General features: G+C 45.2%; 1 protein-coding gene across 7 annotated transcripts in view; it reads right to left on the bottom strand.

The window, feature by feature from the left end:
- Positions 1–16,392, bottom strand: part of ZMYM4 (zinc finger MYM-type containing 4) — an 85,896-nt gene that overhangs the window by 28,726 nt on the left and 40,778 nt on the right. For 5 of the 7 annotated variants that reach the window (XM_069971548.1, XM_069971546.1, XM_069971545.1 and 2 more), the window contains 2 exons: positions 11,716–11,976; positions 154–215 (listed from right to left, as the gene is read on the bottom strand). In XM_069971548.1, coding sequence (XP_069827649.1) covers positions 154–215; positions 11,716–11,968 — 315 coding nt within the window. In that variant the 5' untranslated portion in view covers positions 11,969–11,976. Of the gene's footprint in view, positions 1–153; positions 216–11,715; positions 11,978–16,392 lie in introns of those variants that run through there. The other 2 variants (XM_069971549.1, XM_069971551.1) reach the window with 2 other exon arrangements.

The raw sequence follows: 16,392 nt of genomic DNA, 5'->3' as shown, positions 1-16,392 counted from the left end.
CAGCACGCACAAGAAACCAGAGCCAGGCTGCTTTTGCCCTGCTGACAAAAGATGTATTGTGGTCATTAAGGAGTTAAATGGTTGGCTATTTTCTAATTCTTCTGTATACACACAAAAGATACAGTAAATATATAAAGATAGATAACACCTTACCCTAAAATTACTATCTGGGGCTTGTGCTGCCAACTGTCCTCGCGAAGACTCGTCCATTTGACCTAAAGGACAATAAATAAAACCTTTATAAATTTCGCCTGAAATCTTCCTTGAAGTAATGAAACAAACACCTTTAAACACTTTAGCATCACATCCTGCTGAGTATGCCAACACCAATATTTTACTATTAATGTCCAATATTACAGATTAGAGCACTATGGAGTTAAGGAGGTGATCCAGGAAAAAAAAAATAAAGGGAACACTGCATCAGAAAATGACCTACTGTAATAAAGTAAGGGGGGTATGGGAAAGTGATCTGTATAGCACTGCTGCGAAAGGTGACACGTGCTGATAACAAAAACAGCAGCAGCTGTCAGCTTCCAATGATGTCCCACTCACTGCTCAGCCAATCAGAGAGTCAGTGGAAGCCACCAAACCAGGAACACAGCCAGGACTGGAAAAACAGACAGAGGGAGCAGCAGGGGGATTAGGGCGGTAAGTATGGCTGGTATGCCATTTTATGCCACAGGGAATAGCATAGTTTAACGTGTACCTGTTATTTAAAATATTTTTTGCAGAAATCAATAGTACAAGCGATTTTAAGAAACTCTAATAGGTTTTATGAGGCGAAAAAGCCACTTTCTGTACTCAAAAGGCTGTTTTGCAGCCTCCCCCCCCCCCAAAAAAAAACTTCTTATATGCTCATTATCAGGCAAAGCCGTCTACATTACAGAGGAGCAAAGTGATAAATTATGGAGGGGGGAGGGCCCAAAGGGGATGAGTGAGCAGGAAGAGCAGACAAAAAGCTTGTGCAGTTTGGAGACTGAGACTGGGCACATAAAACACTGGATTCACAGGTCAGACTGCTCAGGGCTGGTCTGGGAACTAGGTAAGACTGCTGTACTGTCTCCTATACTCTACTACTATGTTTCTCTACTCTACCTGCTCTTCCCCCCCCCCCCCCACCCCCCAACAGACCATAATGGACACCGAAAACCTACAAAACTGCTTTTTTTGAGTACAGAAAAAATAGGGACATGTCCTAGTGCAGATCTGTTTTTTTTTTTTTTTTTTTTTTTACAGATTCACCAATAGAAGTCAATGGGATCTGCAATTTTTACAGATTGTAACCTTTTAGCATCCATATCATCCGCAAAAAGATGTGGAGCTGCAATAGACACACTGATTACATCTTTTTTTTTTTCAATGGATTAACTTTATTTAAACTAGTACAGTACAGATTTTAGAGATCCAAAAGAAAATATGGATTGCGGTTGCACTATGGATACACTACAGATGCACAATTTTTATTTTTTGGCACATTGTGAACGTTCATAGGGCAAAGAATAAGCCTGGGGGATTAAACGGCTGGGATCAGAGACAACTGGGGAAATTGACTGTATGTTACAGCTAGCACCCAATGCTGATAGCACTGACATTAGCATCATCCACTGACCTCATTATTATATTCTAAGGCTAGGTTCACACCTGCATTTGTCTCACTCAAGAACGAATCCATCCATATTAAAATGAGTGGATAAGAGTAAACTGATTGCAAAATGCGTCTGCCTATCAGTTTATATTCCTTCCTGGTTTCTCATCTCTTCTGCACATGCTCAGTGAAAAAAAACATGATGACAGATAACTTGCAAACAGACAAACGGAATTATCTTTTTTTCTTTTTTTTACACGTATACAAAAGGTTTCTGCAAAACAAATCTGAACAAATTTTATGTCAGTACTAAAATACTGAGTACTGACGGATTTGATGAAAACAGAGCACAATAAAAATCCATTGAAATTAATGGTGAGTTTGACTGATCCGCTAGGTTCTGTAATCAAAATGGAAAAGAGAAACAGAATTGTGGCAGAGGGTTAAATGCTGGTGTAAACCCAACCTAAGGCAATAAGAACATGGCAACTAGGATATAATTGTACATCTGTTGCTAAAGGTGTACTCTGGCGAAAATGTTTTTCTTTCAAATCAACTGGTGTCAGAGAGTTTGTATTTGTATTTTAATTTTATTTTAAAAGCTCAAGTGTTTCGGTACTTATCAGCTGCTGTATGTCCTGCGGGAAGTGGTGTATTCTGAGGGTATATGCACACTGAGCAATTCTCGAGGAATTGAAGCAGAAAGTTTTCAGGCAGAATTAAAGCAGAATTTAAGCCCCCCATTGACTTCTATAGGATTCCTCTAGCAGATCTACAGCAGAAAATTCTGCTCCGAAATTCTGCAGCGTGAGCAACAGAGCAGAAAATCCATTGAACACAATGGGACTTTGCTCTGTACATATTTTACGGGAGGAATTTCAAGCTGAAATTCCTCTTCAATTCCTCACCTAATTCCTCGCCTTTTCCTCAGTGTGCACATACCCTGACACAGTGCTCTCTGCTGCCACCTCTGTCCATGTCAGGAACTGTCCAGAGCAGGAGAAGTTTTCTCTAAGGATTCACTACTGCTCTGGACAGATTCTGCTCTGTCATGGACAGAGGTGGCAGCAGAGAGCACTGTGTCAGACTGAAAAGAAAACACCATTTCCTGCAGGACATACAGCAGCTAATAAGTACTGGAAGACTGTAGATTTTTAAACAGAAGTAAATTACAAATCTATATAACTAAAAAAACAACTTTTAAACTCAAATTGGCGTGGCCTAGATTGTGTATGCATTAGGCTGGCACAACCTCCCTGTCCCTCCTCCCCACCCTCCTCATCATTAGGAATGCTCCAGGCAGATTGCCTACTATTCGTCAGCTGTGTCAGCCCGGCACATGGGCTGTATCGTTCAGACACTGTGCAAATGTTCAGCATGGAGAAAAAGTTCCAGTGGCATTCCTAATGAGGAAGAGGGTGGGGAGGAGGGACGGAGGGGTGGTGCAAAGTTAGGGCACAGATATTCTAAGCCACGGCTGTAAGTTTAAAAGTTGTTTTTCTAAGACAATAACTGCATCACCTGCCGAACGGACCGCAGGACAGATCTTGGATTAAAAGCAGCTATCCGAAGGTACAAGTGGTTTGGGGGGGTCAGATTGTGGGTACAGAGTCGCTTTAAAGAGCTTGTCCGGCGCGCCTGCGGATAAATGGAGGGCTGTCGCCGGCTTTCCCGCTTCACCGGGGGACACGGCAGGGCTGCCCGATCTCCCCGCTACTGTTTGCGCTGGCTATAGAACCCCTGGCCTCCCTATTGCGCTCGCACCCTGGCGTGGCTGGCTTTAGGAGGGGATCGAGGGAGGATAAATTGGCGTTATACGCTGATGATTTATTGCTGTACCTTAGTGATTCTTCCTCTTCCCTTTCTACTGCAATGTCCATAATAAATGAATTCGGGACTTATTCAGGCCTTACTGTAAATTGGGACAAATCAGTTATCATGCCCATAGACTCAGAGGATAGTTTGCAGCTGGGTCCTGCCATCCCACTGAGGTGTGTCCACACCTTTAAATACCTGGGAGTTACTATTTCTAGGGATGTTAGGGCCTATGAAAAACTTAATATGACGCCCCTGATATATAAATTTCAGCAAAAGCTAGCTGTCTGGCGCAAATTGCCTTTGTCTGTGGTGGGAAGGGCGAATTTGGTGAAGATGATTTGGATGCCGCAATTACTATATATTTTACATAACTCTCCTGTGTGGCTTCCATCTCGTCTTTTCCATAAGATACATGCTATTTTTCGCGCCCTGATCTGGGGATCCCAGCATCCACGCATCAAATTAGACACATTACAGCGATCCAAGACTGACGGGGGCTTGGCGATCCCTAATGCTGCCATGTACTTCCTGGCAGCTCAACTACAACACCTGAAGGGATGGGAGCTGGATGACGGAGGGGACCAAAAAAGAGGATTTTTTACTCACCGTAAAATCTCTTTCTCGTAGTCTTCATTGGGGGACACAGATACCATGGGTATAGGCTGCTGACACTAAGAGAAACAAAGGAAGTGACTCCTCCTGAGCAGGATATACCCGCCCACAGGCACTGAGCTAAACCAGTTTGTACAAGAGCAGTAGGAGAAGTCAAGAACAGGTAAAGTAGAAATAACACCAAAAACGGAGAAAACTACCATACCGAGGAAAAACCCCAAAAGAAAATGGGTGGGTGCTGTGTCCCCCAATGAAGACTACGAGAAAGAGATTTTACGGTGAGTAAAAAATCCTCTTTTCTCGTGCGTCTTATTGGGGGACACAGATACCATGGGACGTCCAAAAGCAGTCCATGGGGTGGGAAAGATAACCGCTAGACAAGAGCGCTTGGCGAGAAGGCACAGAATAGCACCAACACAACCATCAACTAGGAAGAGAGCAAGGGATGATGCAGAATGCATCAGAGAAAACCCCTACAGGTCCGCAGCAAAGGAAAAAAAGAGTGTCTATTCCCTGGAGCAATGTGCTGCACAGCAGACAAGAGTGGGTTGTGTCCATCCTGGAAGCCAGCGACATGATGTAACATTGAGTCCAACAGAACTAGTAGGCTAGATGTGGGGGAAAAAAGCAGACGCCCAACCAAGTGGGTGACCACAGGCAGCAGGGACTTACTCTGAGGTAAAACAGAATAAAAGGCAAATACAACCAAGACGGGAGAGACTGGAAAATGTTTCATGGCACGTAGAGGTCTAAGGCGTCAAATAAAGGAGAGAGGACTGAGCGTCTCTCATAGAAGGTGCCACATGAGATGCAGGAGAAGCTGCGTCCTTGACTATGGAGCTGGCAAGAATGGCCAGGCTGGAAACTCCATAGGCCTAGGAGTACAGTCTTCACTGAGAAGACAAAACTTGAGCACAAGAGAAGCCATGGCCTATGATATGAGTTATCCCATCTGAGAAACACATGTTAATAAGAAGAATAAAGCTGTCCAAGCATAAAGCAGTCCAGGGAAGGAAGGAGCTGGAGGAAGGAAAAACCGCGATCAGAATCTTGAGTAAGTTGTCCTGGAAGGAGTACAGTAGTACCTGGTATCCCGCAGTGCCCAACAGAAAAGAGGAGCAGAGAAAAGCTGGTAAGTCGGGGAAAAAACAACTCCATGGGCTGTTAGAGCCTTAGAAGGGAGGTCGATCATATAAAACACTCCGCTCCAAGAAGCCTAGAGGTACAAGCCTAGAGGTACTCGAGAGCCTGGAGTCCCAGAAGAAAACTGTGAAGGGAGGTCAAGGTAAGGCTGATGGGCATGGGAGTTGTCACAGGACAATGGGCACAACAGGTAATACATAGACTAGAGTCCATATGTAAACTAGATCCAGAAACCAACGCCTCAAAGGGTGAGCGGAGACGTTGCTTGGTAAGAGCAGAACAGCAAATGTAAGTCCTGCCAGAATGCGATAGGTTTGGAGACGATAAAAGGTAGGGCCAGACATGGGCCAGTGAACAACCCTGTTTCCAAGGAGAGGAAACCTTTAAGGGAATAAGTTCTCAAGGAATCCACATGGGAGACAAGATAAGGGAGGGGGACTGGGAGCCCCGTCTGGAGAGCATGGCCGGTCAACAAGAAGACCAAGGACAAGGAAGTCAAGCAGGAGTGCTTATAGAGGCCAGTGAGGGTCAGAAACCCACACCCGCCTGTCGGAAGAAGCAATTACGGAATAACAGTCGTCTGGAGGATACTTATACTAAATATTCCATCCTCCTGGAGGAGGGAAGGGCTGCTTGAAGATCTTCTGACTGAGTGGTAAAAAACCAAACCCAGGATAGGGGGGGGGGTCATGCACAACAGTGCATTACTCCAGGGAGAAGGAGTAATGGTGTAAGCGGGAGCACTGCAAAACCCTGAACTGAGAACAATGCTTCATAGTCCGTATGGCCAAGCAAGGACACCTGGAGAAGCTAGACCACGAAGAGACCATACACCTATGCTTAGGACGGTAGAGAAACCGTACAGGCAGTAAACAGGAAATCCTCACCCTGTGAGACTGCAGCTGCCTAAGAGAGAAGACTAAATACTTGCCATGTTGGCCATAGGCAGATGCAGAAGGAGAAGTCCTAAAGTAGCACTGTGATAGACATGTAGGCAATTGATGTCATACATACACCAGGGGTAAAAGAAACCCTTTACTGGTTTACCTGAGGAGCCGAGAGGCCTCACTTCACCCAGATCAAAGAGGGGACGGCCTAAGCAATACAAGCCATACTACTGGGGAACGGCCAGCGAGACAAATGCCAGAACATGGTAGTTATGCCCAGACCAAGGACAGAAGAACCACCCTGACAGTACCAGGATGAAAGTGACCGGATCTGTATGCTGCCGGCCACTCAGAGGACCAGAAAGAACCACCCTGTATGAGAGTCCAACAGTCCGGGGGCAGGTAAAATGAGGGGTCCTGTACCTTGTGTAGTGGGACACGTAGCAGGATGCTTGGGCTTTAGAAAGGATACAGCCCAAGAGGAATACAACAAGGTTACACTGCCTGAGAGCAGGTAATGAGACTTGTTAGTGGAAACATATAGAAGACAACATGGTGTAGTAACAAGTTACCCTATGATGATCTCCTGAAGTGACAGGCACAGATCATGGAAGTCCTACGAGGATGAAAGGTAATATACAGGGTAACACGAGCAGAGTAGCTGCAAGCAGTAAGTAACAGAGGACCAGCATTCAAGAGATACAAATACCTGGACTGGAAGCAGGTAACGTGCCTGGTCAGACCTGTAAACAGAAGCCTACAGTGTGTGCTCTGGGAGCAGGGAAGAGAACAGGACTGTGTCCCTATGTAAATGAGGACTGGATACGAGAACTGCCCAGCATCACCAGGATAGTGAGCAGACCTGAAGGTGGTGTATTACATCGTGTAACAGGTTACCACAATCTGCGCACACCGAACTACAGGTAATGTAGTTGGAGCTATATCGTGCAGCAGAGGGCAGAGCTCTGAATAACCTTGTACCACCACCTGGGAGGGGGTAACATGTCCAGTTCTATGTTCGTGACATCATGTAGTAAAGGTATCTATGTCATGAAGATGAGAGGCAGGTCTGAAGCACCGCCCGCTAATGGGTGATGTGAGTGACAGGACTGGAAGCTCTGAGTAACACCGGAACAACGACTGGCAATGGGTGATGAGTCTGGTCCCATAACCTGTCTGACAAACCATGTAGCAGACTGTTCTGTTGTGAGAGCACAGGAACACCGCATAGTAATAGGTAATGTGTCTGGTTCCATGTCCTGCTTGCGACACCATTTAGCAAAGGATTCTGCCTCGAGAACACAGTAGTCCCCTTAGGAACGGTAATGTGTCTGGTCTCATGTCCTGCTTGTGAAACCATGTAGCAGAGGGTTCTGCTCAAAGATCGTTTGTCAGCGAGTAACATGTCTGGTTCCATGTACTTACCGTGACACTGTGTAGCAGAGGGTTCTGCTCAGAGCACAGATACACTGCCTGGAAACAGGTAACGTGTCTGGTTCCGTGTACTTACCGTGACACTGTGTAGCAGAGGGTTCTGCTCAGAGCACAGATACACTGTCTGGAAACAGGTAACGTGTCTGGTTCCGTGTACTTACCGTGACACTGTGTAGCAGAGGGTTCTGCTCAGAGCACATACAGCGCCCTGATAACGTGTAACGTGTCTGGGTTTATGTACTCCTCGTGACACTGTGTAGCAGAGGGTTCTGCTCAGAGCACAGATACACTGTTTGGAAACAGGTAACGTGTCTGGTTCCGTGTCCTGCTCGTGACACCAGGTAGCAGAGGGTTCTGCTCAGAGCACAGATACACCACCTAGATAGCGGGTAACGTGTCTGGTTCCATGTACTTCTCATGACACCATGTAGCAGAGGGTTCTGCTCAGAGCACTGATACACCGCCTGGATAGCGGGTAACGTGTCTGGTTCCATGTACTTCTCGTGACACCATGTAGCAGAGGGTTCTGCTCAGAGCACTGATACACCGCCTGGATAGCGGGTAACGTGTCTGGTTCCATGTACTTCTCGTGACACCATGTAGCAGAGGGTTCTCAGAGTACAGATACACCGCCTGGATAGCGGGTAATGTGTCTGGTTCCATGAACTTCTCGTGACACCATGTAGCAGAGGGTTCTGCTCAGAGCACAGTAAACTCCGTCTAGTAGCAAGTAACGTGTCTGGTGCCGTGTCCTACTTGTGACACCATGGAGCAGAAGGATCTCACTGAGGGCACAGAAACACTGTATGGTGATGGGGAATGTGTCTGTGCGTATGTGGTTGGAGGGGAACCAGAGTGTCTGTATATAAGTATTAATGTAATCTTATATATATATAAAATCTGACACAGAGGGGTCAACCAGCACCAAAAATGCTGGATCTGCAGACCAAGGGTTGCTGGAACATTATATGGAACATTGGCCATAATAAAACATGATGCAAGCCATTCTCATATATGTAATGGTGTAATAACACACTTCCACCAGTAGGTGGCAGGAGAGGTGCATCAAGTGTCCCAAGCTGCTGGAATAGAAGGGCAGTGTGTGTGGTAGCTCCATCAGGAGACCGCACACACATGGCAGGGGGAGGAGGAAGCAGCATCCCTCAGTGCAGGCTCTGGAGAGAGCCAAAAGGGGGGATGCCACGGTCCGCGCTGCACCCGAAAAGGGGCGGGGCCTACCGGGAGGGGGCGGAGCATCTTACTGTGAAGGCTCCACTGAGAGCCACAGGTAAGATTAAGGTGGGATGCTGCGGCCCACCCGACTCCCGAAGGGGGCGGGGCCTACCGGGAGGGGGCGGAGCATTCCAGTGCAGGCTCCACAGTTGAAAAAAAAAAAAAGGCGCAATTTTCCGGGCCGTGCGGCACCCGGAAGGGGCGGGGCCTATAGAGGGCGGGGCCTATAGAAGGCGGGGCATCCTCAGAGCAGGCTCCAGTGAGAGCCAAACATAAGTAGAAATGAGGCGGGCCGCGCAGCGCCCGAAAGGGGGCGGGGCATATCGGGAGGGGGCGGAGGTAGCCCTGTGTGTACTCTGGAGAGCCACAATGTAGGGAAAAAAGGGCGGGATGCCGCGGCACCCGGTAAGGGGCGGGGCTTAGGGAAAAGGGGCGGAGCATCCTTTAGTATGGTCTCTAGAGCCACATTAAAGGAAAAGTGCGGGAAGCTGCGCAGCACCCAGTCAGGGGAGGAACATCCCTCACAGTGCGCCCCATGGCACCCAGAGAGAGACAGTAAAATAAAATGGTGGAGAGGGCTGGCCTGCTACCGACTGAGGGGAGAGGAGTATCTGCCTGGGGAGGGCTGCAAGTGACTGGAGAGGGAGAGCTGCCTATGTGGAGTAAAATGGCGGCCTGGGAGGGAGGGCAGGGGGAATATACTCACCATATAGGAGCACATACTCACCATTGTTGTCTTCAGCCGGTGGGTGCCTCACCTTACGCGCCAAGCTTTGGGGGGCGAGGCGGGAAGGGGCTGTGCGGATACAGAGTCCGCAGAAAGGCGACCAGACTGATCTGGGGCCCTGGTGTCACGTTGCCGGCCGGTGGCGACCGAGGGGTCACAGCCCATTTACATTTATGGTCTGTTCCCTGGTCGCATAGTGGGGGGGATCAGGGTGAGTTTTAGATAACCCACCGTGCCCAAGAATCCATAGGACCTGGAAGGAAAAAGAAAAACCAACTAACTAAACATAAAGGAAGAAACTGGTCTGGAGAACCCAGACCTGTGTCTGCCTCCTACTGACACTAAGCTAAACTGGTTTAGCTCAGTGCCTGTGGGCGGGTATATCCTGCTCAGGAGGAGTCACTTCCTTTGTTTCTCTTAGTGTCAGCGCCTCCTAGTGGCAGCAGCCTATACCCATGGTATCTGTGTCCCCCAATAAGACGCACGAGAAATAAAGTACTGATTAGGCATCACCTACACTCTGACTACCTGTTTGAAACTCTGGAGGCCAAAAGGATACTGCTGCTCTCCCCACAAATACCAACATTATTGCTCATCCATAAGATGTGGTGGAAACTTAGAGATCTATATGGTATCACGGGGTATACACCGTACACCTCCATCTGGGACACTCCGTGGCTAGGGGACTTACACTTCCTAGAGGGATTTGCCACCTGGAGAGATGCCGGGATTCGGAAAATAATGCAGTTATATGATGGAGGGCAGTTGAAGCGTTTTGATCAATTACAGAGCCAATTTGTTCTGCCCCATACTCAATTTTATAAATACCTACAATTACGTCATGCATGTGAAGCGGAGGGGGAGGTTCTTGTGTCGGGGGTACAATATCTGCCACCTATGAATATTGTTGGGGAATCGGATTCCACTAAGGGACTTATTTCCTGTCTATACCGCCACATTATCTCCAAGTATTTAGATAGGTGCCCACTTACATTGAGGGAAAAATGGGAGGCGGATGTTGGCCCTATAGAAGAAGGTCAATGGAAAGAAATACTAGAAATGACACCTAAGCTGTCCCTGGGGGAGCATCACCGACTCTCACACCTATACCGTGTGTATCGCACGCCACAATTCCTTTTCCGTATTAATGTCAGAGATACACCCATGTGTCCCAGGTGTCATGTCCATGAAGGGGGTCTTTTACATATGTTTGGCGTCGGCCATACATAAAGCCTATTCAGTAGAATTACAGCAATCTCCGCTGGTGTATATATTGGGCTACGTGGAGGATCTGGCATTGAATGTGGGGGAACAGACTGCAGTAGCTCGCATCCTGTTTATGGCACGAAAGCTTATTGCCCAACACTGGCTTGATGAAGCCCCTCCCTCGGTATCGGAATTTGTGAGAAAGGTTAATTGGTATAGAAAAATATGCATATGAGAAGCGAAAAGCTAGCAAAAAGTTTGATAAGATTTGGGGTAGGTGGATGGCTGTGCCTGAGCTCGCACCCCCAGGGTCCCGCACGTAGGTTGCGTTGAACCGCGCGTAGATGGGAGAAATGGTATATATCGCTACCCTGTGTTCACCACCTGTCAGTGGGCGTTCTGTACATTTGAGTTCAGAGAATTTTCTAACTATTTTCTTTTTGAACTACAGCTCAAGAACATTCACGGTGTGCATGGGCACATAAGGTTCTCGGAAAGTTGCACTTGATTTATGTTTACATAGTGTGTGGAGTTGGACGGTTTAAGGGGTGGGAGGGAGGTATGGGGGTTGGGGGGGGGGGGGGGAGGGAGGGGGTGATTGGAGGGTATACCCTCCAGGGTTTTTGCGATTGTACGGGGATAAAATCTGTTTTGTGAAAAAGTTTTTTCAATAAAGATTATTCTGATTAAAAAAAAAAAAGAGCTTGTCCAGTGACTGCCCCAGCTGTGATTAGTCACTTGGTAGACCTCTGACTGCTGTTAAATCTATACAGCCATGTTATCCAGCGCTACACAAAAATGGCCACTTTCTTCCAGAGAGAGACCGTCTCTTGTCTCCAGTTTGGGTGGGGTTTTGTACCTCATTTCCATTGAAGTGAATGGAGCTTAATTGCAAACCGCACCTGAACTGGAGACAAGAGTGATGCTGTCTCTGGAAGAAAGTGGCCATGTTTTTGTAGCGCTGGATAACCCCTTTCATTCTTTTCAGACTGTTTGTAGCATGGACTCTCTGCTTAGCTGAGGGAGGAAATCTGTTAGTCTCAAGTCACTGATATGAATTTCCCTTTCACCTTTTGTTTTGTGCTCTGTAGTAGTCCTCTCTTTTTCCATACTCTGTAGGGAGTGTAGTGTGGAGGAAGTGCTGCCCGTCAGCAAATAATCCTGCTCATCCTCACTAGCAATACCTGAAATTCCCGTCAGCACCTCTGAGTTCATGAAATAATTCTCATCCAGTAGAGATTCTTCAGGTACCTTTGTAGTCTGCTTCTTGTACGAGTTTGCTAAAACCACAGGATTTTCTCTGTTGTTAATGTTGGCGTCCATACTTCAATCTATATGGTAGAAAAACAATTGTAACTTTTAGTATATAAAATTATTTACTGTTCTTACACTAACAGGTTGCTTAGGGTGCATTCAAGCGCTCCGCCCATGCTCCGTGAATATGGAGGATGTGCTACGGAACAGAATACAGAGCTCCTGGCATCATCATTCATTACGATGCCAGGAGCTCAGAAACTTTTTAACTCTCCTTATTACAGTACTGACACAGCTCTTCTCTCTACTTCCCCCTCTGACCATCTTAACTTCTGAAATGTGGGGGGGAGGGGCATGGGACCCCCCCCCCACCTTATGCAATGTCCATTAGCTGCCTAATGTCACCACAACATCACTAATGCCCCTATTCCACGAGTCGTTTGGAGGAGCAAACGAGCGCTATTAGCGGTCGTTTGCTCCTCGTTCCCCGCTCGCTGCCGCCGCTATTCAACGCGGGTGCAGCGAGCGGGCGAGTGCGGGAGGGGCTGCTCGGAGGATCGCTGATCGTCCGGGCAGCCCATAGGATATAGCAGCATCTGCTGCCGACGCTCCTATTCAACGGAGCGACGGCAGCAGATCGCTGCTATATCAGTCGCTTGTTTTTCAACATGTTGAAAAACAAGCGACTGCAACGATCAGCCGACATGAACGATGTCGGCTGATCGTTGCACTCTATTCCACGGGACGAATATTGTTCGTAGTGGCCGATATCGGCCGAATACGAACGATATTGCTCCTTTAAACGACCCGTGGAATAGGGGCTTAACATTGGGAAGAATTGATGATTTCCCAAAGAATGCTTCCCCCCCGCCACACACACATACACACCCTCTCGGAAGGTATCACCAGAGACAGTGAGAGGTAAGTGCCGCACCAGAGAGCAGGTAGGAGGTTCTCTGACCTCTGGATAACCCCTTTTAAAGGGAATGTGTCACCTAAATTTTATTTTACTGATTAGAATCAGACACTAAAACTTGTTCTTTTATTCTAATCTGTTTCTATTTTCTGACTTTAATTTTTTTTTTGTACATTGTTATGGGGGCAGCCATATTGCCTGGCCTGTTTATAACAGCATTTAGTGACAAGCTTTACAGCAACACTCATGGACATAAAGGAAAATAGACAGACTCCGTCCCTTTGAGATGAATCCCTTCCAGATTGTTTTATAATATAGTTAGAAAAATGGAAAAAATTTCACCAAAATTTATTTAAAAACATATGTTTCACATGTAGACATCATTTAAACAATAAGTAATATTCTGATGACACATTCCCTTTAAACACAGCAAAAGGGAACAGTCCTTTGTTTTAGAGCTCAACACTGGAGGGGTCCTTAAAAATGCACTTCGTTCTATGAAATGGTGCCCCATGGACGTACATAAACACAAAGGCGCTTTGAGTAACTAATTAGCTAATTATATCCCTTCACCCTTTTTGTTTAAGGGCCCTATTACACGGAACAATAATCGACCCTATCCAGCCAATTATCGTTCCGTGTAATAAACAACAATCAGCCAATGACGACGATCATCGGCTGATCATTGATATAGGTTTGGACCTGTAATTATCAGGCACCGACCGCACATCGCTACGTGTAATGGCGGTGCGCGTCCGGCAAGTGACAATTTGCAAAGTGCATACATTAACTATCCATAGTCCAGGGCTCCTCCTGCAGTCCGCTTCTCCACGGGTCCCTCCCACTCCAGCGCGGCCTGTCTTGGCTGACAGGCTGCTCAGCCAATCACTAGCCGCGACCGCCGTGGCCAGTGATTGGCTGAGCGGCCTGTCAGCTAAGACAGGCCGCTCTGAAGCTGCATCTTGCGGGACCCGGGGGGAAGCGGACCACAAGAGGAGCTCTGGACCATGGATAGGTAATGTATGCAATTTAAGCAAGGGCTCCAAGGACATCGGTAACGATGTCCATGCAGCCCTTGTTAAACAATTATCGAGCTTTGTAAAAGGCCCAGTAAACGAGCGCCGATCTAGCAGATCGTCGCTCGTTTACAGTTATTATCGGGCCGTGTAATAGTACCCTAACAACTTAAGTTTAGTTCATTTCGAATGTATACATAACTACAATACCTTTTTAGGAAGACTATTTAATGCCATAAGGTCATCCCATGCCTTGTACAGCCTGTATGTGGACAATATCTAACAGCTTTAATGTTCTTTTATTTATCAACCCCTTCCTGACTGCAAAACATTATTAAAAGACGGGGTAAGAGGTTTATGGAGCAGGTTTAGGAGTCGGTGAGTGTCCGCTAATGTCAGATATTTAATCATTTAAACGCCCTGACCAACGGTAATCACAGCACTGAGATGTGCAAGTGACAGGTACTGCGCCTGTCAGGTGTCCGATCACAGGTGTCAGATCGGTCACTTCTGCAGTCAGATTGTGCTAGCAGAGCACTAAGCTAAATGATTTACGCAATGGAACTGTATTAGCAATCTAATACAATAAAAAGAAACATTTTATATATATATATATATATATATATATATATATATATATATATATATATATATATATATATATATATATAAACACAACATGACAAAACTTCCACTTCACTCACTTTTTCCAAATTAAAAAAAATAAAAAAAATAAACATATCTCATATAGCCGCGAGCGGGATTGTCAGAAATATTAAAATATAAATATCAGAATATGGTAATAATAATATGGAATATAAAAACTATATAAACTGAGGATCATTGTAATCATCCTGACATAAAGAATAGTTATACCATGACAGTTTTGCGACACGGTGATCAGTGTAAAAACAAACAATTTCTCTACAAAAATATCTCTTCTTCCATTTTAGCTGTATGCTTTATGGTAAAATGTAAGGTTCAAGAAACAAGCTAATATGACTTTGCAGATAGAAAAATAAAAATGTAAAGATTTTAATTTGTCTGGTCCTTAAAAATTTAAGGGTTTTTTCCAATGATAAAATCTAAAAACACAAAAAAGGCAATTTTCCTAACTTTCTGTGTCTCTTTTCTTCTTCTTAAGAATCTTTCTGTCTAGTGGGAATCCTGTAATGGTCTTCCTGCTGTACATTCTAGATGGGAATTCAGCCAACCATGCAGGAGGCTCCTCTGGGTGTAGTCAAGGACATATAAAGTAGAAGAGTTGGCTAGTGTATACAGCAGGAACAGAAAGTACAACAGAGCAGGCAGTTTGCATCAGAAGGAATGCATGAAAGACTATAGAAATGTAATAAAATAACTTTATTTACCAATATATGTTCATGTATTAGACAGCTGACATAGGTTTCATTGCTGAAAAATTATTTCAGACCTACCTACCTATACTTGTCATAAGCAATGCAAACATTGCAATTTGGACTGAACTCATCACTACAGGAACAAAAAAAGGTTAAGACATACCTTTACTCAAACACATATAAAACAGATTAGAAATTAGAAAACACTTTCTCTAACATGACACTATGTCTGTAGCTTGGTAGAGCGACTGCACCGCAATTGGAGACCTGCACCAGAAACTATTCCTTAAATGCACAAACGCTGGCAAGAAGTCATCATACTGATAAAGGAACACTCAAAAAATAAAATAAAATTACGTACTCAAACATCCATACTGACCAACCTCATGGCAACAAAAATGAATACACGTATGCATTAACATGCATCAAAAGTCAAAGACCTATGTATCAGAATACATCCACATACATCCTCTATAATGAATGCAATCGGGTCCTAGAGAAGTTTCTTCTTCTTTGGTTATTCTTATAATATTTTCACTGTTTTTTCTGTGATACATCAGGGCTTATGTTTATGTCATTTTATATTGGTAAACTTTTAGGGGGAGAATACTAAACAAGATAATATAAAAAATATGGAGGAAAAATAAAACTTAAAACTTAAAGTGCCACTAAAATCCTTTGTTTAGGAGGAAATATATTCGATTTCTTTTTTATACGTATTAGAGTCAGATCCAATTTCTTTTTTTTTTTTCTTTTTTTTTTTTCTACTTTATTTTCTGTACTTTGTTATGGGGCGGCCATATTGCCTGAGCTGTTTTTAAGAGCATGTAGTGATATGCTTTATATGGACATAGAAGACAATACGCAGAAACTGTCCCATTAAGATAAATGTGAAACATAATTAAGCGTACTCTGTGACCTATGAAGAGGTCATTCCACAGGATGCTGTAATGCTGCACAGATCACTTTACAGCAGCCACACCAGACAGAACAGGAACCCTCAGCTTAGTTTTAGACCTAGTGGTCTAAACTGCAAGATTTCAAGATTTTTTTTATTAATAATTAGTAAAATGAAAAACAATCCCAAAATATAAACTTAAAAAGAGAGCACTGAAAAAATATTTAAAAAACTTTTAATATGTCAAAGGTTTTGATTAGTCAGTGTTTGAGTGTTCAGACTGCAACCAATCAGGGGAAGGAGCC

This window comes from Dendropsophus ebraccatus, chromosome 5 (assembly GCF_027789765.1).
Source record: "Dendropsophus ebraccatus isolate aDenEbr1 chromosome 5, aDenEbr1.pat, whole genome shotgun sequence".
Lineage (NCBI taxonomy): Eukaryota > Metazoa > Chordata > Amphibia > Anura > Hylidae > Dendropsophus > Dendropsophus ebraccatus.
Note: the sequence above shows the minus strand (reverse complement) of the source record. Positions and strands in the feature narration are given on the sequence as shown.